Source organism: Vairimorpha ceranae (assembly GCF_000988165.1).
Source record: "Vairimorpha ceranae strain PA08 1199 chromosome Unknown NODE_31, whole genome shotgun sequence".
NCBI lineage: Eukaryota > Fungi > Microsporidia > Nosematidae > Vairimorpha > Vairimorpha ceranae.
In genome coordinates, this window is record NW_020169326.1 from 1 (window position 1) to 19838 (window position 19838).

The 19838-nt window shown below is 25.7% G+C and overlaps 8 protein-coding genes across 8 annotated transcripts; 6 read left to right on the forward strand and 2 right to left on the reverse strand.

Moving 5' to 3' along the window:
- On the reverse strand, window positions 1-1006 carry AAJ76_310001006 (hypothetical protein; the record flags this gene model as incomplete). The annotated part of the gene is made up of 1 exon (XM_024475137.1): window positions 1-1006. A coding segment is annotated over one exon (1006 nt), but the record flags the coding sequence as incomplete, so codon positions are not given.
- Window positions 1007-1401: 395 nt separating this feature from the next.
- Window positions 1402-1530, forward strand: AAJ76_310001402 (hypothetical protein; the record flags this gene model as incomplete). Its single annotated transcript, XM_024475139.1, has 1 exon — window positions 1402-1530. The coding sequence occupies one exon, from the start codon at window positions 1402-1404 to the stop codon at window positions 1528-1530; it is 129 nt and encodes a 42-aa protein (XP_024330864.1).
- Window positions 1531-3981: 2451 nt separating this feature from the next.
- Window positions 3982-5667, forward strand: AAJ76_310003982 (atp adp translocase; the record flags this gene model as incomplete). Its single annotated transcript, XM_024475150.1, has 1 exon — window positions 3982-5667. The coding sequence occupies one exon, from the start codon at window positions 3982-3984 to the stop codon at window positions 5665-5667; it is 1686 nt and encodes a 561-aa protein (XP_024330865.1).
- A 3820-nt stretch (window positions 5668-9487) lies between these two features.
- On the forward strand, window positions 9488-12016 carry AAJ76_310009488 (glutamyl aminopeptidase; the record flags this gene model as incomplete). Its single annotated transcript, XM_024475154.1, has 1 exon — window positions 9488-12016. The coding sequence occupies one exon, from the start codon at window positions 9488-9490 to the stop codon at window positions 12014-12016; it is 2529 nt and encodes an 842-aa protein (XP_024330866.1).
- A 404-nt stretch (window positions 12017-12420) lies between these two features.
- Window positions 12421-13578, forward strand: AAJ76_3100012421 (skt5-like protein; the record flags this gene model as incomplete). The annotated part of the gene is made up of 1 exon (XM_024475138.1): window positions 12421-13578. The coding sequence occupies one exon, from the start codon at window positions 12421-12423 to the stop codon at window positions 13576-13578; it is 1158 nt and encodes a 385-aa protein (XP_024330867.1).
- Window positions 13579-13881: 303 nt separating this feature from the next.
- AAJ76_3100014259 (hypothetical protein) lies at window positions 13882-14259 on the reverse strand (the record flags this gene model as incomplete). Its single annotated transcript, XM_024475140.1, has 1 exon — window positions 13882-14259. The coding sequence occupies one exon, from the start codon at window positions 14257-14259 to the stop codon at window positions 13882-13884; it is 378 nt and encodes a 125-aa protein (XP_024330868.1).
- A 1598-nt stretch (window positions 14260-15857) lies between these two features.
- AAJ76_3100015858 (hypothetical protein) lies at window positions 15858-16874 on the forward strand (the record flags this gene model as incomplete). The annotated part of the gene is made up of 1 exon (XM_024475141.1): window positions 15858-16874. The coding sequence occupies one exon, from the start codon at window positions 15858-15860 to the stop codon at window positions 16872-16874; it is 1017 nt and encodes a 338-aa protein (XP_024330869.1).
- A 493-nt stretch (window positions 16875-17367) lies between these two features.
- AAJ76_3100017368 (abc transporter) lies at window positions 17368-19086 on the forward strand (the record flags this gene model as incomplete). Its single annotated transcript, XM_024475142.1, has 1 exon — window positions 17368-19086. One exon carries the CDS (start codon window positions 17368-17370, stop codon window positions 19084-19086), a length of 1719 nt encoding a protein of 572 aa, XP_024330870.1.
- Window positions 19087-19838: the final 752 nt, after the last annotated feature.

The following is a 19838-nucleotide window of genomic DNA, read 5'->3' on the forward strand; positions in this document are numbered from 1 at the left end:
CTACACTAAATTTATCGGCCTTAATTTCGTCAAAAAAAGTAAATAAAAATTGAATTGATTCATATGCTTGTCCAAAAAAAATAAATCCACATCCAAGAATTCTTAAAATTAATTCTGTAATGTCTATTTTAGTCAATGTCTTTAAATAGGACGTTGTAGTAGGCTTTGAGAAATATCTTGTAAAGGAAAGTGATGGAATAGAAATTATTAACAAATTGATAACAGTTTTTTTTAAACATGTATACGTAACAATATGTCCCACTTCATGATACAATAAGCTTAAAAATTCTTCTCGACTCATTAAATTGTATACCTTTTTAAAAACAAATATCGTAGCACTTTTTAGGTTACTAACTACAAAAATATTGCATTCTGCACTTTCGACGTCGCGCACATTAAGAACGAACCCCCGCCCTTCGATAAAGTTGATAATTTCTTTAGGGAGCTTATCTTTAGTACAAATATCTATAACTTTGGCTCCAATAGAACCCCACCATGTTCTATAAAACCATTCATTTCTAAGAAATACAAATATAACAAAATATCGGTTCTTTATTATAGACCTGTATAAAATAAAGTATTCTAAAAAGGCAAGTATTACGTTTACAATTTTTTTGTTATCATAACCAAAACCAATATATAGTAATATCATGGCTATTAAAATATTTTGCTCTTCTAATACATTCTTAAAATAAATGTAAAAATTGTATATTAAATTGCATATCTTTGTCACTTGAGATCCGCTACTTGTCGTATTATTAAAATTGTTATGCTTTAAATTTAGAATGTTTTCATTTCTTTTGTAGAACAATAGTGCTATTACAAATAAATACATTACAAACTTAAATAGTTGCAATCTAACACTATTAAGATGATTTCTTTTGATTCCTAAAAATAATTCAGTTGAATAATAAGATGGCTTGGTAGTATACGCAACATAAATCAATTCATGAGACACAATCATTACAAAGAAAAGTATATAAGAGTATAAAAAGTATTTATACATGGGTAAAAAATTTTTCCCTTTTTATACTTTAAATAAAAAAATATTGTACAAATAAGAATAATTTACTATTTTTTATATGTTCAAAAAAACAGATAGTTTCTTAAAATACATAATTTTTTGAAGAAAAAATTATACTATTTGTAACTTTATTAAATTCATTGGTTGCATCTGAGATATGTGTCATATCAACCAATAAAAACATGATACACAAATTAATAGTGATCTTAATTTAAAAAACTAATTAAAGATCAAAATTTAGAAACAAATAGCTTAACAAAAATGAAAGAATGAAATTAATAATTTAATGTCAACATCTTTAATGTTGGTTGTATTTTACACACAGCCAACAAACTATGATTTACACGTTGTTTTTGATAATAATACAAAAATTACTTATGAGTAAAAATAAAGATGCATTGATCATAGATAATTCTAAATTAATATTATTAGATTTACATTATAATTCCCTAGTATGCAACAAGAAATCTTTATTCCTTTTTTTATGTGCATTATCTAACTTTTAGCAAATAAATAAAATATTAATAGTATTAAAGAAATCAGAAATTAAAAAATATTTCATTTGTAATTTAATTATCTTTTAAGTGTTTTTTTCGTTAACATAAAAATTAAAAATTTTATTTTTTTAAGATTGTTAGATGTATCTTAAGCACTAATTTAAAACTGTCAAATTTAGCGTTCTTGTCAAAGTCAAAGTGGTTTGGTTCGATGCGTTTACAGAAATTATGTTATACAAACTTGCAGTGAAACAAACGTTATATTATTGATATATAGTTGAATCAGCCCAAATTGCAAAAAGCAATAACGACGAAACTAGAGATATAACCACTACGTATGTTTCGCTCTAGATGAGAAATTACGATAATCTTATTAATCTCTAAAATTATCTTTTTCTGCGATCAAGTCTTTACACCTTTATGAAAATAGTTATACATACTTTTTACTGTAGTACACTGTCATAACCACAGAAATAAGGGTCTTCATTAGATATCTTTCAATGGCACTTAATGTTTTATTGTTGAAATTACTGTTACTATTACTACTAATTGTTTTACTAATTATGTTCTTCGTCGCTGTACCTATTATTGCAATTTATCCTTCTTTTTCGTTGTTTCTAATTTTTAATTAATTTCTCTTAAAATGTTCATTTTTGTTGTTTTTATTCAAATTATTGATTAAAGAAGTTTCGATAATTAAAAGTGAAAAAAACAGTAAACTTTGTCATACCCTTTTGCTATGACATATTTTGGATCCCACTATATTTTTAATTTATCTAAATTTTTATTTCTTAGTAGTAAAAATTTACAAAGAAGAGAATGGCGTTTAACAAAAAAGTTTTAAAGCTCTAAAGATAGACTCATTTCAAAACCTAAAAATCTTTGGTATTATTGTTTATAACCACATTCATTTTTTTTTATAACCAATCGTCAAAGACACTTTGTGATTAAATTTATAGTCACAATTTATTAAATATAATAATTGATCATTTTTTTATCACAATTATTACTAAATTTTCATTGGTTTAATATATCAAAAAATTACAAATAAGAAAATTTCTATGGAGCTTGCTTAAAGAAAATAACTTAACGAGTAACGGGAAGGTACCCAGATAAATCATTTTATAAAAACTTTTATTTTAAAGAATCGAATGGAATATACGGCAAAACAGTGTGCATTTTAAAGAGATTCCACGCCAATGGCTTCATTTTTCGAGAATATCCAAAATCATTTATAAAAAAATCGTTTTTCTTGTTCCTTATTAAAACACCTATTACATAAAAGCAACCTACCCGAGGTTATGCCACACGCATAAATATAACAATTTTGTTTAAAAAAGCCTTTCATATTATTATTTCTGTGAATTTTCTTAGATTAGATTTTTAAGAAATTGACAGATTAGAATTATTTAATTATTTTTTTTTTGTATTTTAAATTTTATAAAACAGTCGCTTTTCAGCAAATATTATAGTTTGATTTTATAGCCTTTCTTTTTAACCATATGTCAAATGTAATGTTGATATAAATTGCTTTTATATTATGCATATAAATAAATATAAATTACAAGTAAGAGAATCATTGAAAATGAATTAATCAATCTATATTAAATGTCAAAAGAGAATTTTTAGTCTATATAAAAAATCATTTTCTTGATTTACATTTACACAAGAAATTTTATAACCATACATAGATTTAGTGAAATTAAAATAATTTTGTAATTAACAATTAAAAACGCTATAAATTATCCGTAATTCAAAAAAATTTAAAACAAAATAAGAATGCTTGTTGCCACCAATTTAATTATAAGAAACGAAAAGATAAAAATAAGCTGATTGATTTAACTCGTTGATTGTCTAATTTAATATTTTTATAATTTGCATATTATAATTTTTTTCACTTTAAATTTGACATTTTTTGATTTTTAAAAGTTTTAAATCTAGATTCTCTTGCAGACTTATAATACCTGCTATGAAATTTTTATAACAATTTATTTTTCATAATGCCAGAGATAGCTGGAAGAGAATTGTATTTTAGGTAATACTCAATTAAATTGTCAAAATTAAAAACCCCTTTAATTAAAATGTTAATTGAATCCATTCTTGCTACAATGTTTTTTCTATTTATATTTTTTGTTTCAGATATATTGCAAACATCTTTATGTAAACTAAGTATGTTCAAGATTCTGTAAATTGTGTGCTTGCAAAAAATATTGTTTCCAATTGAACCAATAAATTATTTTTAATATTTTATGATTATCCTATCCATACACATTAAAATTAAAAATTTAATGTTATTTTAAATTTTTATTAAAAATTTTGTCATTAAATTAAACGATATAATAATTGTTGACATAAAAATATATTCATATTATAAAATGAAAAGAATTAATAAAATAAATAAGAAAAATTTACATGTTCTAAAATGTAAAAATTTAATAAAAAGTTTAATATAAATAAAAAATGATTGAGAGGGGTATTATGGAAAAAATAAAAAATTTATTAACAGAGGATGAAGTAGAAGCAGAAGCAAATTCTGGAAGGGGCATTTTATCAATATTTAGAATTGCTAAGGTAGAAAGAAGAATGTTTTGGCTTATGACGCTTATGTTTTCGCTTATTTCCTTTATTTACTCAGTAGGACGAGTGTTAAAAGATGCAGCAGTTCTTAGTAGACAGATGCCACTATCCATTAATTGTCTTAAAAGCTTTGTAATTTTACCAGTTACTCTTGTTTGTGTAGGATTAATTCAGAAGTCTACACTCTCTTATTCTTTTACAAAAATATTTGATGGTGCATTGTTAATATTTGCTTTTCTTTATATCATTCTTGGTCTAGTTCTTCTTCCATATTCTCATCTTTTCCAGCTTGATAGTTATTTTTTTAGAGACCTTTTTAGTGATGGGAAATGTGTTGTAAGAGGCTATGATGCTTTATTATCTTTGGCACTGGTCTTTAACGAATGGACATCCTCTCTAGTTTACATTGTTTCAGAAATGTTTGGTAATTTAGTATTGTCTTATTTCTTCTTGACGTTTGCTAATTCTTTAACAACTCCAGGACAAAGTGCAAGATTCATACCTTTATTTTATGTTTTCTCGAATATTTCTCTTTTCTTATCTTCTCAAGTGACAGAACTTTTTACAAGATATAGATCAAAGCTCACTTTCTCAGAGGCGGAATTTTTATATAATGGCTTTTTTGTATTTTCTGGAGTTCTAGTAATAGTTATATTTTTAATTAAAAAATATTTGGAGAGGAATGTGACTAACAAACCTTTGTTTGTTGTAAAATCTGTTAAAAAGAAGGGACCAAAAGTTAAAGTAGGATTTGCGGAGGGCCTTAAAGAAATGATGGCATCAAAGTTATTACTTAACATTTCATTAACTGTTATGTTCTATGGTATATCAACTAATTTAATAGAATCAACATTTAAAAGTGGACTTGTGAAAGGTGCAGAAGAATTAAACGAGAATACTAAAAGTTATTCTATGGGATATAATTCATTTGAACAAAAGATAGCATCAATAACTGTTATTATCCTGCTTTTATCACCATTTCCAAAATTAATACAAACCAAAGGATGGATATTTGTTGCCATAGCGTGCCCACTTATTACCCTTTTTGCTGTAGTTTCTGTGTGTGGTCTTGCTTTTTACAATTATCCGGCAACAAATAATGACACAAATTTTTTTCTAAATTCATTATGTGCTACGCCCGGTAAATCGTTTATAAAATTAGAAAATGTTTTAGGATGTGTAGCTGTAGCTCTTATGAAAGTAGCAAAATATGGCTCTTTTGATATTTCCAAAGAAGCCATTTCAATGCAGATTGATTCGTCATTGCGTGCACGTTATAAAGGAATTTTTGACGGTGTTTTTGGTAAGTTAGGAAAATCTCTTGGATCGTTATTTGTGTGGATTATGGGATATGCATTTCAAACAAGAGATTTTAGAAAATTAGCTCCCTTATGTATCAGCGTAATTGTCTTTTTTGTTATTATTTGGATTTATTCAGTTATTTATTTAAATAAGAAATACAAAGAATCAGTTGTTAGTAATTTACCCATCGATGTTGATTTGTTTGCATCAAAGTTGTTAGATAATAAAAAAGAAGAGGAAATTGATGTGTCAGTGCTCGTTAATTAAAATTAATTATTTAAAAATTTTCTAAATATATGGTTAACATATAGAATTTTAAATGTACCAGAAGGCTGGCCAGAGCGTGATGGTGATTTGGTAAGACGAGAAAAATTATTTTTATTAGGCATATTTATTTATTAAAAGTTTTTTTAATAGTTTTTTTGAATGATCCTCTCACAAACAGTTACAAATCATTCTTAAACGTTTCAGTTTAGGAGTTTGAGCCTTATGATTGACGGAGTGAAGATCTTTGAAAACATTAAACTTTTTGATTTACTTTGACGGTTGTAAAAGAATATGTTTTTTATAGCTTCTACTTTGATAGAAATAAAAAAAATATTTCTAATTTTATGGATATAGTACACATTTTATATCATGTATTTGTAAATTATTATTTAAAATTTTGTTGTTTAGTCTTTGTAAATTAGATAAAACAATCATTATTAACATACAATGAATACTTAAATTGTTTATACGGTTGAAATTAAGCTTTTGAAAATAGTTTTTTATGCAACAAATACTGTTTTGAAAATTTTATTTTATTATAATTTATTTGTTTATTGATATTTTGGTATTCCACTAAAACACAAAAATTTAATATAAATTGGCTGTCAAATGTTTTAATTTAAATACTACATTAATTAAAAATGAAATATAAATAATCTGGTTCATAAGAGGGACACAATAAGTTTTAATAAACTAAAATAAATCATTTAATTACATATTGCTTATTGAGCAAAACATCGAAGAAGGATATGTCAGATAGCTTTTAAAAATTTAGTTCTTCAAATTTTAAAGCGACATAATTAAATTCAAGATTACATTTGTCACAATTTAATATTACTTTAAAACATAGCCACTCTTTTGTACCTTTTTTTTCTTTTTTATTCTCTTTCTCTAAGAAACTCCCCCTTTCCTCAATTTCAACATATGCGCAATACTAGCACAAGCGTACCACAAAAATCTCGCTTTGTAAGAAGATGTTTTAATCTCCGCAAGGATAGTACAGGGCCGACAACTGGTAATATGCTATCAAATCAGGGGTTTGCTAGATCGCTCGGTAGAGGTGATACGAGTTTAATAACCGTAATGTTTTTTAACATCTCACGCGAAATTCTAGAGTTTCAATAGCTTGCTTATCCCACCCAGGCGGGTCTTCAGATGTAACTTCTTATTTTAGGTCTCCGTGTACGACTTACAAATATTTCCACAGCCAGAGCAATTGTTGCGCCGACATAAATAGTGATATGCCTTCTCGCAACTTAATAAAATTTTCAACCCTTAATCGGCATCTACACAAAGCCTTACAAAATGACTTTCTTAACTAATATTTTATGACAGTTGTTTTGTCAACGCCAAGTAATTACTTAACGATTCACGCTGCCAAGATTCAACGATAAAGACTACTCCTTGGATTTAACTGCTCCAAAAAATTAAATTTCTTTTGAAAATTCATGGTCGAAAATCTTTTTTTGTTTCTTAATAATAAATATCATTTGTAAAAAGTAAAAATTTTTATTAAAACTCCCGCCGTGTATTGAACCAGACGATTTTGTTCTGTAAACTCACTTAAGGTGAGAAATGGTCTTTAAATAGATCGAGGATTCTGTATCCTACGGAAAAGTTCTTTTCTTCTATAAGCAAGCCCGTAAAGGTATGCTGGCGTGTAAGAGCAATATTGATGTTTTTGTTTTTAAAATGAAGTTTTTAGTGGCCTGGTAGTTTTTCTTTTGTTGCTGTTTTTATTTTAAAAAATAAACCTTTTATTTTATTATTTTAATAAACTTTTTCTTTTATTTTTTTTTATTAAAATACCCGCTTAAAAGTTTCAAAATAAAGATAATAAAGATTACCCTACTAAAGTAATGCATTACAGAAAATAATCAAATTCATTGTTATTTGTCTATCAAATGATATATTCTTTTATTTACAATTTTTTTACCCAATACTAAAAAAAATATAAACATTATAATTTTTTCTTATAAAATTAATATTTTATACGTTGGTACAAATAATATTACAAAATACAAATGCTCCGATTTAAAGCAAACACATTATGTAATAAAAACGTTTTCATTAATAAAAATAAATCCTGTAAAACCCATAATTTTTTATTTTAATGCTCCCAATATACTATTTGTTGTTATTGTGAATGACAAGAATTCTAAAATTATTACCGTTGCAAATGAAATGAGTAGTGCGCAAAAATTTAATATTACAATGTATACAATAATAATGCTAGAAATATTAGTATAGTTATTTTTTGTGTGCATAGGATGTTATTCCTATTACAAAAAACCAATTAAGCTTGAAAACCCCATTACTGCTGCAATATTTCTATTTTCGAGCAAAATAATGTGGCGCAAAGAAACAATATATATTGTTGTAATAATTACAATCACCATTATCCACATATTACCACATAATTCGCTTTTTAAAATTTATACAAGATGCAGCAATCATTAACAAAAAATATACATTTCCAAGTAAATTTATAAATCCTGTTTTTATTAAATATTCTACTAAGGCGGCTATTAAACGCTATTATTTTTTACAAGAATATAAAACGTGATGTTGAGGTATTGAAGGGAATTTGAACCTGAAAGTATAAAAAATATAATTATACTTAGAAATGAAGAAATTTTTTGTTGTGTCAGAAAGAATTGTTATGAGAAAACATGGGTTTATTTTTTATAAAAATTATATAAGGCTGATACATCAAATCAAACAATCTTATTCTTATAATTTATAGTTTAGGGGCTTCATAACAATATGAACCCGGCTTTATAGTTATCTATACATAGTCTATTGATATCACAATATTTATAAGATAATAAAGTACTGCATATAAACAATGATTGTGAGAAATCAAAAGGAATGAAACTTGAAAACTAAGAGTTGCAAGGGTATACTTATTTAAAATCGTTGTTGAAAGAAAATATAATAAGAAAAAAATGTAGATAAAAGATTTCTTTATGTTTATAATAAAATAATGTTTGAAGTTACAAAAGATTGCGTGGCTAAATAATTTATTAGAATGTTGTACACAGCTATATGAGAAAACACAAAGAAGCTCTTAAAGCTATTTATTTGCAACTGTATAACCAATAAGGCATTACAAACAATAAAAAAATTAAAATTCACTTAGCACAGAAATACATAGTAAATATAAAGACAAAAGTAAAAATATGCTTAAAAAGCCAAATTAAAATAAAAAATGTCTGGCTGTTTTTATCTCGCAAAAAATAAGCAATCAGATGCAATAGAAAAATTGTTTTAATTACGATAAAAATCATTGTTTTACCAGTAATTGTTAAATCTTTTTTTATCGATTTAAAAGTATTTAAGGAAATTTTTAAATAAACATAATATTCTCTATGAAATCTTTTATAGTAACAAGCCAATCTACCTTTTCTTCTTAAACAACCACACTGTAGCAGCGAAAACGGCACGAATATATTCCTACTAGACAAGATAATAAAGAGGTTTATCTAATGGTAAACAGACAATTGTTTTAAAATAAAGAAATATTAAACAAAATATCAAAGCTATGTATAAAAAGAAAATTTATTTTGAAACTTGTTACAATTTACAACCATGTATTAAAATTTATTTAAATTTTATTCACAATTATTTTTTGTAAAACAAAGTCTTCAGTTTTCTGTTAACTTGTGTATAAATTAATATCAACTGTTGACTCAAATATTTGTTTGGGCCTATAAAGATTTTTAAGGCAATTTTTAATTTTTGTAATTTTGTTTCATTTATATAAGTTTGTTTCAAATTTTTTGTTTTAAAGTATAAATATAATTTTTTTTACCCTTGCATGAAAGAAGTTCTTGATTACAATGTAAAACCTGAACATTACAATTTAAGTGTTGTAATACAAGAGGAATATTTTACAGGGGACGTAAAGATAGACTTAATAGTTTTGAAAAATACTAATCAATTTAATTTCAATTCTGATTCTCTCGATTTACTTGAAGTTAAATTGATGGTGAATGATTCAGAAAAAAAGATTTCAATTAATTCAGAAAATACCTTTTGTCTTATAAAAATTGAAGAAGGAGAAATTAGTATAAAAGATAAAGTTTATTTAAGCATTAAATTTAAAGGGTGTTATTCACAAGATATGTGGGGGTTTTATAAATCAAAATATAATGAAGATGATTTATTTTCTACAGATTTCGAGCCTACTAATGCAAGAAGGGCGTTTCCCTGCTGGGATCAGCCTGATATGAAAGCTACCTTCGATATAGCTATCAAACCATTAGAAGGATATAATGCATTGAGTAATTCTAGCTTAAAAGAAATTAAAAATGGTTACTATATTTTTAATACTACACCTAAAATGTCTACTTATATTGTGGCATACATTTCTGGTAAATTGGAAGCTTATGAGACACAAACTAAAAGAGGCGTACCTATACGTGTCTATGCACACAAGGACGAAAAAGCATGGGGAGAATATTCAGGTAGAGTAGCAGCAGAATGTCTTGATTTTTTTGAAAAATATTTTGGAATAGACTATCCTCTTCCAAAACTTGATTTTGTTACAATTCCTGCATTTGTTAGTGGTGCAATGGAAAATTGGGGACTAGTCACTTTTAGGAAAACATCATTATTATATGATAAAAATACTAGTAGTCAAAGATCTAAAAAAAGAATAGCAGAGACGGTATGCCATGAATTGGCACATATGTGGTTTGGTAACTTGGTTACCATGAAATGGTGGAATGATTTATGGCTTAATGAAGGATTTGCTACATGGGCATCATATCTAGCCATGAATAATATTTCTAAAGAACTTATTGATTGGGATGTATGGCCTGAGTTTATTATGGCAGATATTGAATCTGGAATGCGACATGATTGTCTTAAAAATTCTCATCCTATAGCTGTAACAGTTAATAAGCCTTCTGATATAAATCAGATTTTTGATACCATTTCTTATTCTAAAGGGGCGTCTATGATAAGAATGTTAGAAGGTTATATTGGTGAAGAAGAATTTCAAAAAGGAATTAGAGATTATTTAAATAAATTTAAATATTCTAATGCATGTACAGAAGATTTATGGTTATCATTTTCTGCAGAATTAAATGTACAAGTTATTATGAATGATTGGATTACAAGACAAGGATTTCCCATTCTTAATATTAAAGACACATCAGAATGTACTAAAAGTACTTTGACTTTAGATAGCGATGATCCAACTGATGTTGATCCTAGTGAATACAGTTTAATTATTGAACAACAAAGATTTTTACTATCTGGTCCAAGCAACAGAGATTTGTGGAAGATTCCAATAAAAATAAGATGGTTCGGTGAAACAGAAAGCACTGAAAATATTTTAATGATTGAAAAAAATTTAACTATTCCTAAAAAAAATAAAATTTATAAACTAAATGATGAAGCTTCTGGATTTTATAGGGTGAGATATCCACTACAAAATTTGGCAGATTTAATAAAGATAGGCATATCTACTAGCAATAAGTTAAATATTATAAATGACATTTTTGCACTTATATTTTCCAACAAGATGCTAGCAATTGATGGTATTGTTTTAAGCGAGTTATTTTCTAGAGAAACCAATGCTGAGATTTTAGGATCAATACTTTCTAATTTGGGAAAAATACGCAGCATTTTTGCCGATGAGAAAAATGTAGTAAAACATATTAATGAAGTGATTTGGGACATTACAGGAGAGAGAGCAAAGAGTATTGATTTACATTGTCAAGATATTAAATGTGAAAATGTGATTGCTAACAGTTTACTTCTTTCGTATGGATTATCTACAGGGGATAAAGATCTAAAAAAGAAGTTATCTGATGCATATGACTTGTATAAACAAGGCAAATATATTAATCCTGAGTACATAAGGTCTATATTTGCTTCAGTGGCCGACACAAAATTTGAAGATTTGTGGAAACTAGCTAAAGAATCCAAATTACCTGATGAGAGAATAATGGCACTATCATCTTTAGCTTATATTTATAAAGATAGTGCATTAAAAAATATGATATCAATGTATAAAGAGATTGAACCCCATAACAGTATATATTTCTTCCTCTATCTTCCTTGCAATTTAATGCATAGAACTTTTATTATTAATTATATTCTTGATAATTTTGATGACATAAGAAGTTATATGAAAAATGATAGATTATTTCAGTACGTAATTGAAGATGTACTGGGTGTTGTTTCATACAGTCAGTTAGGCGATAAAACGATAAATCTTTTATTAACAAAAAAGAATGGCGATATAACAATGGCTATTAATAAAACAATTGAAAAAATTAAACACAACCAAGAGTTTAGAGATCATAATTCAGATTTAGTTTCAGAAAGAGAATAAATTTTTAAAGTTTTTTTTTATTAACGTTTATTAACTTATATATTTTACTATTAATTTTGTCTAATTACAATATAAAATTATTATTCAAAAGTTTATTTGTGTCCTTGTTTTACAGTAAGTTTTAAAAGTAATATTTTTATTATGAAACAATTTAGCTGTTTTCTTTTTTAGTTAGGAAATTAAGATTCATTACCATTTATTAGATTTAAAGACACCAACTTCATTTTAAGTATTTATATTATTTACTATAAAAATATAATGATTAAGTCATGTTAATAATACATACAGTGTTTATTATATACATTGTTAATTTTTAGATTAAAACTCTTTATAGTACTAAATTAAAGGAGTGTTATTTATTATTGGTCACTTTAAAATATATACATTACTTACTTTTAATAAGGATGTATGGCACTGACATTACATGTGAGAAAAAATTTCAAGAACGATTTTATAGATTAAAAGAACACCCTAATACGGATGAAACTTTTCTATTAATAAAGGATTATGTTGTAAGTGTAGAAACAAATGTAATGAATCAGAGTATTATTTTTAGTAACAGTAATCCTTTAAATGTCGATAAAAGCACGAGATTATTTATACGTGAATTTAATGCATATTGTTTAGAGTTTTTAGTCAGAATGGCGTCAGCACTGGCTGATAAAAAAACATCAAGTAAAGCGCATGTATATTTGGGACTTACCTATGAACTGGGATTGTTTGGAATCACCAAAAATCCAAAAAATTCATTTAACTATTATATTGTGTCAGCCAAACAAAACAATAAATTTGGTACTTACAGGCTGGCACAGGCGTATGAAAAACAGAAAAGAACTAAAGACGGGTATACAAAAGCCTTGTATTTTTACAGGTGTGCAGCAAAATTGGGGTGTATATATGGGATGCATACATATGGATCAATATTACTCAGAGGGGATTTGAACTCTAATAAAGAATTTGATACTGGCCTTTTTTATTTAAAACTAGCTAGTCGAAAAGCTAATACATCGTATCCTTACCCATTTTATGATTTAGGGCAGGTATACGAATCAAGTAACAGTTGTAGTGATATTGATGCAGATGATGATTATGCTTTTAAGATGTACGAAAGAGGGTGCAATTTAGGCTGTCCTAATTCGTTATATAGATTAGGAAAATGTTTTGAACTTGGACAGCTGTTTAAAACTCCTAATATGAAAATTGCTATAGAATATTATAAAAGAGCAGCGGATAAAGGTCATATGGATGCACAATATTTAATGTCCAAATTTTTCTTTACAGGCCTTGATGGTGTATTATCTGTCAATTATAATCAATCATTTACATATGCATTACTAGCTGCTGCAAGGGGTCATCCCGAAGGGGCGTATTCGGCGGGTGAATTTTTCGAGAAAGGGTATGGAATGAAAAAGAATCCTTTACTAGCTTTATGGTGGTACACAATTTCTTCCTCTCTTGGTTATAAAAATGCGGAAACACGAATGAATAAGCTTAGAAATAGTGTCAATATTGATAATATAGGGCCTTCACGCCAGTACAAATCTTTATGTGGTTTCTGTTAGAATTTAATAAAATATTTTTTAATATAATTAGTAATATTTTTTTTAAAAAAGATATTGTTATTGTGGTATTATTTACCACCTGTCATTTATTTTGGCATAAATATTTATTTAAATCCATCGGAATTACAGAAAATAATCAAATAAATTTTCAGTGGTTGTAATACTAAAGTTATGTATTTCAAATATATTTTTATTAAAAATAAATTAATATATGTTTAGATACAACATTATTTATTATAATTTACATGCTTATTGGGAGTATAGAACAATTTAATCAAAATTACTAGCTAATTTATTTATATTTTATAAAAAAATATCATATATCAAAACATAATCATCATTTTTGTATTTTCTCAATACAAAAGCAAAATTTATATTATATTCACTAGTTTTCAAAATATTATATACATTCTCTACAGAATCATTAAGGTGAGCAAAATATTTATATTTTAAATATAAATGTATCCGTTGATATAATTTTGTTTTCAAAATTTTATTTACTTCATGTACGACATCATTCAAATTGGAATTAACTTCTATCTTCAATATATCTTTGGTGGCATCTATGCAATCAGTCATTGTATAAACTATTCTGTATTTTTTATTTTGTATATCCAGGTAAGCTGTTTTTTTTATTTCTTCTCGGGAATCAGGAGGAAGATTGGGAAATTTATGTGGCATATAAGGGCAAAAAATTAAATTTAAGCTTTTAAAAAAATATAATAAAAAAATATTATTAATATTACAAAGCAGCTATATATCACTGATTTTAAATAAAAATATGATTGGTCAATTTTAGTATTTATTAATTTTTGAAATAAGCCTATGTTTTCGGATAATCATCTTTTACATAACAACAAATACTACAAAGAACTTTATTACTTCCACACATATTTTTTTTAAAAAATTAACTTAAAATGTCATAAATGTCTGACACAACAAAATTATAAAACTTATTGCTCTTAACATTTATTTTTAAGGGTAAAATTTTAAAATTAATTTATAACTTTTTTATTTGTAAAAGTTGCAAATTTAGGTTTTACAAAATAAAGTCAAACTTTTGATCACAAGAACTCTTTAACACTTACATGTATACAAATTTATTTTGTTTTTTTTTCAATAATAGTTTAAAAAATAGTGTCACTAATAAATACTTTTTGTTAAAAATAACATTCAAAAGGTTTTTATTTTTTAAATCATAATGAAACTGAATTTTGTTCTTAACCTGTTGTATTTATCAGTATTTTACTATTCCATTTTTAAGTTATTTACTTATTAAAGATCATGGGACTTGTTAAAGTAAAAAATTAAATTTAATTTCTCAATCTAAATTCTACTGCTAGACTGACATTGAAATTTTAATGTAGGGCATTTTATATTTAGAAATAATAATTAATCAAAATTTTAAATCCTCTTATACAAATTTAAGAAGTTAATATTTTTTAGTTTTAAAAATTTATGATTATACAAAGATTTAATGGATAGACAAAGATTTTTGATATTTAACATTGTATTTTTATTGCTAAAGCGTTAATATTTCTTGTATAAAAATACTTTTGAAAATTTAAAGAAAAAAATAATTTATTAATGTGATAACAATATATCTTGTTGGCTTTCTGATAATTGATATGGTTCGTAAAGGGGAATATTAGGATTATGAAAATTGCTATGAGTTATAGGTCTTAAAAGTTCTTTTCTTGTCCTTTCATCTATCTCCCTAGATTTCATATATTCTTTCACAATAGGAAAAGGTACATCATCTTTCTCTGAAGCTTTAATTTTATCCAAAACACTTATTTTTTTTAATATTCGTGCATATGAACTAGTTAAAAATAAAATTAATAAAAATTTCATAACATTATTTCTATACAATTTTTCTTATGTAAATGTTTCAGAGTATTTGAAACTAAAAAATAAATTAGAAATTTACTTATTTATAAAAAGAATAATGAATATATGTCAATATTTCTCAAAAATATTTCTGATATTTTTGACATATAAAAATATAAAAATTCTAAATTATAAAACCAATGTTTTGCTCTAATTTTAATTAAAAATATATTATAAACAAATACTTTTTTTTTAATTATGATTTATACAACTTAAAAAGTTCTATAAATATACATTAAAATCTATAATTTTAACTATATATAACTTTCAATTTATTCATGTAGAATGATAGATTCATCAATAATATCATTTTATTTTTACAAACAATGTTTTGTTTGAATCTGAAACAATAAATATTTTAGTAAAAAATAAATAATACTAAAAATTTAATGAAAATTTATTTGTATACTTTATTCTTCCTATTTAGATTGTACATAAAATGTACAAGTGTACAAGGAAGTCATTTATTACACGATACAGATGGCACATTTTCTAGTGGTCAAGGAGGACACGCAGTGGGACATTCATTGGGTGATACAGGTATAAAAGCTATGGTAATAACTGAAGATGTCTTACATAAAGGCGATGGTAAAGCATATACATCTATACCAGCTCTATCTAATGCACTACAGACAGGTACTGCAAAAAGTGTTGATCAACAAATTGTCGAGATGCAAGTGGGTGCACTTGAATCTGAAAAAGAAAGCCTTAGTGCAAAGCACGAAGCATCAGTTTTGAAAGAAAAATTAAAACGATTAGAAGCTAAAGAAAAACGAGCAAAGGCTGATCTGCTAGCAAAACAAAAAGCCGAAATTGACGTAATTTTACACTCACCAAAAGAGGAATTAGTAAAAGATATAATGCCTATAATTGCAGTCACCCCGCACTCACTTGGTTTTGTTGAACATGACAAACTTGAATTACAGAGATTAAATGACCTTCGTTTGGCCGCACTAAATGAAGGCGAAATGCAAAAAAGAAATGCGCTTTTACATGAGCGACCTGACAGCGAGAGTCCAATAGATAATTTGGCAAGTGATCCTTCACTTATACAAAAATTTTATGAAAATGCGCCAGTAAATAAAAAGTCAGCAGTTGTTGATCCAACTAAAGGAAAGTTTTCTATTATAAATGATAGTAGCAGATATACAGAAGGATGGGATGGACATAACCGAACAGGGCCGTCTGAACTTAACGATCACAATGCATTGCATTCAAATTACAACACATCTACAGATTCAGGTAAAGAAAATGGTGCTTCTCTTGATCATCCCGATGGCGGTCATGCATATTCTAATAAATCAGATACTCAGCCTGAAATTCCGCCTTCTACTTCTGAAACTAGTGGATTATCAAGATTAAGGCAGCTTTTAAATTCGGGGTCTAGGTACGGCAGTTGGTTTTAATTTACAAATAAAATAAATATCTTACCTTAACAATTTTCCAAGACATGTCTTTTTGTTATTGTTATTCAAATTTAAAATGAATAATGTAAAAATTTTTATATAAATGAAATATAATTTTTTCTTTATATTGATCTTATAAAAATTTTTTATTTTTGTACAAAAAATTTTAAATTATTTTCTTAATTCTTTTAAACGTAAATAGAAAATTTTACAAAACAAAATATGTTAATTAGGAGAATTTTCTTAGATTGTATTTTTTTATTTAGCAAAAAAAAATTGCACAAAATGCGCGTTATCTACACATGTAAATTACCATTTTTATGTTATAATGTCCTTGATAGATATTTTTGTTTTTACTAATTTCAAAAAGTTGACAGCTTATATTTTTTTTTGTAATTTCAGCTACGAGTCCTTTTAAATAAAGGAGAATAAGTTCTAAATTTATAATAAGAAATGATTTAAATATAACAGAAATTTTAACCCCTAATTAGAAATGTTAAAAAAGCAGATATTGGCAGAAAATTTTGTAAACGAACTTGTTTTTAAGTATTTTTTACAAAATCCTTTGTTTAAGATTTTTATTGTTCCAATATTTGTGTTAATATATCTTTCTGCTTCCTGCCATAGCTATATAATTGAAGCTGTTACTGCATTGGAATGTTATATGATTAGTGATATAAAGAGTAACTATCCTGGAAAACTTATTTTATTATATTTGTTATTCACTGTATCGCATTATCTCCTGACATTTTTTAGTGACTGTCTTTTCGCAATCTACTTACAAAGCACCGTCGTGTCATCTTTTAAAATCCATGTTAAAGAATATTTGGTGTTACACTACGAAGACTTTCATTCCATTGGATCTGGTAAAATACATACGGTTATTGAAAGAAGAACCAGAGGAATTATTGATTTTATAGAATTACTTATTATGAATGCTTATTTTAATTCTACTATTTTATTTGTTATTTATAACAGAATGTATCTGACACTTGGCAAAGAGTTAGTATTTTTTAATATTGGTGTTCTTGTAGCGTATTTATCTTTCTGTTATTTTACTTCTTTTATTATCAAAAGAAGTAGAGAAGCTGCTAATAACGACTGGAATGAATGTTCTAATAGGATTTATGGTATACTTAATAATTACGATGTAATTAAATCATATAACAATGATTCTTTAGAAATATGTAAACTCAATGAAAAGGGTGCTAGTGTAGAAATGTCTTACTTTTATTATGATACTGTTTGTAATATAACAAGATTTGCACAGGTTCTTCTTACAATCCTACCCAATAGTATTGTTATTTATATGGTATTAACAGGGCGTGGATTTTTATCATTAGCTACATTTGGTCAATTAGCATTATATCATAAACAGGTTATGAGTCTTAAATCTAGTATGGAAAGTTTTGGTAAGCAATTGTTAAGATTTACTCAAACTTATACTGATGTCACTGATAGTTATCTTGTAGGAAAGCATTTAGATAACACTAATCAAGGAAAAGAAATTCAATCTTTTACTGATAAGATTGAATTTAAACAGTTCTCATTATATATGAAAGATCGTTTATTAATTAAAAATTTTAATTTTGTTATTAATAAAGGTGATAAAGTAGCAATAGTTGGTAAAAATGGTAGCGGAAAAAGTTCTCTTATTAAGACACTACTTAGATTTTACGAATATGAAGGCGAAGTTTTGATAGATGGCAGAGATATGCGTGACATTACTGTTGTCTCCCAGAGAAATCTTATTTCTTACATACCACAAAATCCTTATATTATTGAAGGGACAGTTTTAGATAATTTAAAATATTCTAATAAGAGTATTACAAATAAAGAAATAAAAAATATTTGTTTGGATTATAATTCACATGATATTTTTGCAAAATTACAGGATGGATATGCAACTAACGTGGGGGAAAGTGGTAAGTTCCTTTCCGGCGGACAAAAACAGCAGCTTAGTTTTATGAGAGGTGTTATAAAAAACGCAGATATATTTTTAGTCGATGAACCAACAGCAAATTTAGATAAATTGGCTGAAAAAGACTTAATAGAAAAAGTTTTTACTAAATTGAATGATAAAACTGTCTTATTTATTATTCATAATTTTGACTATTTGGGAAGTTTTGACAAAATTATTGGATTTTGCAATCAAGAAGTTCGTGTTTATGAAAAATATGAGGATTTTTTAACTGATATTCAACTTTATTAAAAAATAATTTTATTAATTAATATTTGTTATTTCTGGAATAAAAAAGTGTTGTTTTGCTTTAAATAGCTTATTTTTTATACTAGCATTACAAATTGAAAATTGTTAGGTTTATATTGTAGACCAAAAAACAAGTCATCATAATTTTAAATAAAAGTTTTTAATATTGTATTAAAAAAATTGTGTCTTATTGTGTTATTTTACTAGATGACAATACTCTAGAAATTACCTTTTTTTTAATATCAATGTAATAAAAATAAATAAATGAAATTTTATATTAAAAAATATTTTTAATAACAAATTATTCTTTTAGATGACAGTAAACTACAAATTAATTTTTTTTATATTATCGTAATTAAAAATAAATTAATGAAATTTTATATTAAAAAATATTTTAGATGTCAAAACTTTTTATTAAAGTAAAATCTTTTATTAAAACCTTTTAAATAAACACTACCCTTAAAATTTTAATAGTTGTCATAAATTTTTAATAAATTACATTAAAATTTGATCTTTAAAAAATATGACAAAAAGAAGATTTTATGCCTTGTTTTGTTGTATAATTACTTGAATTTTATAATTCTTTATTATTTAATTTAATTAACTATTTATCAACCTAAATTAAAACATTTGATCATATCAACTTGCTTTTCTTAAAGCTAAAACATAATTTTGACATAAAAGAGTAAAATTTTTGAATTAATAACTCTTAAATAATAATTAATTTTTTTGCAAAAAGGATAAGATCATATTAT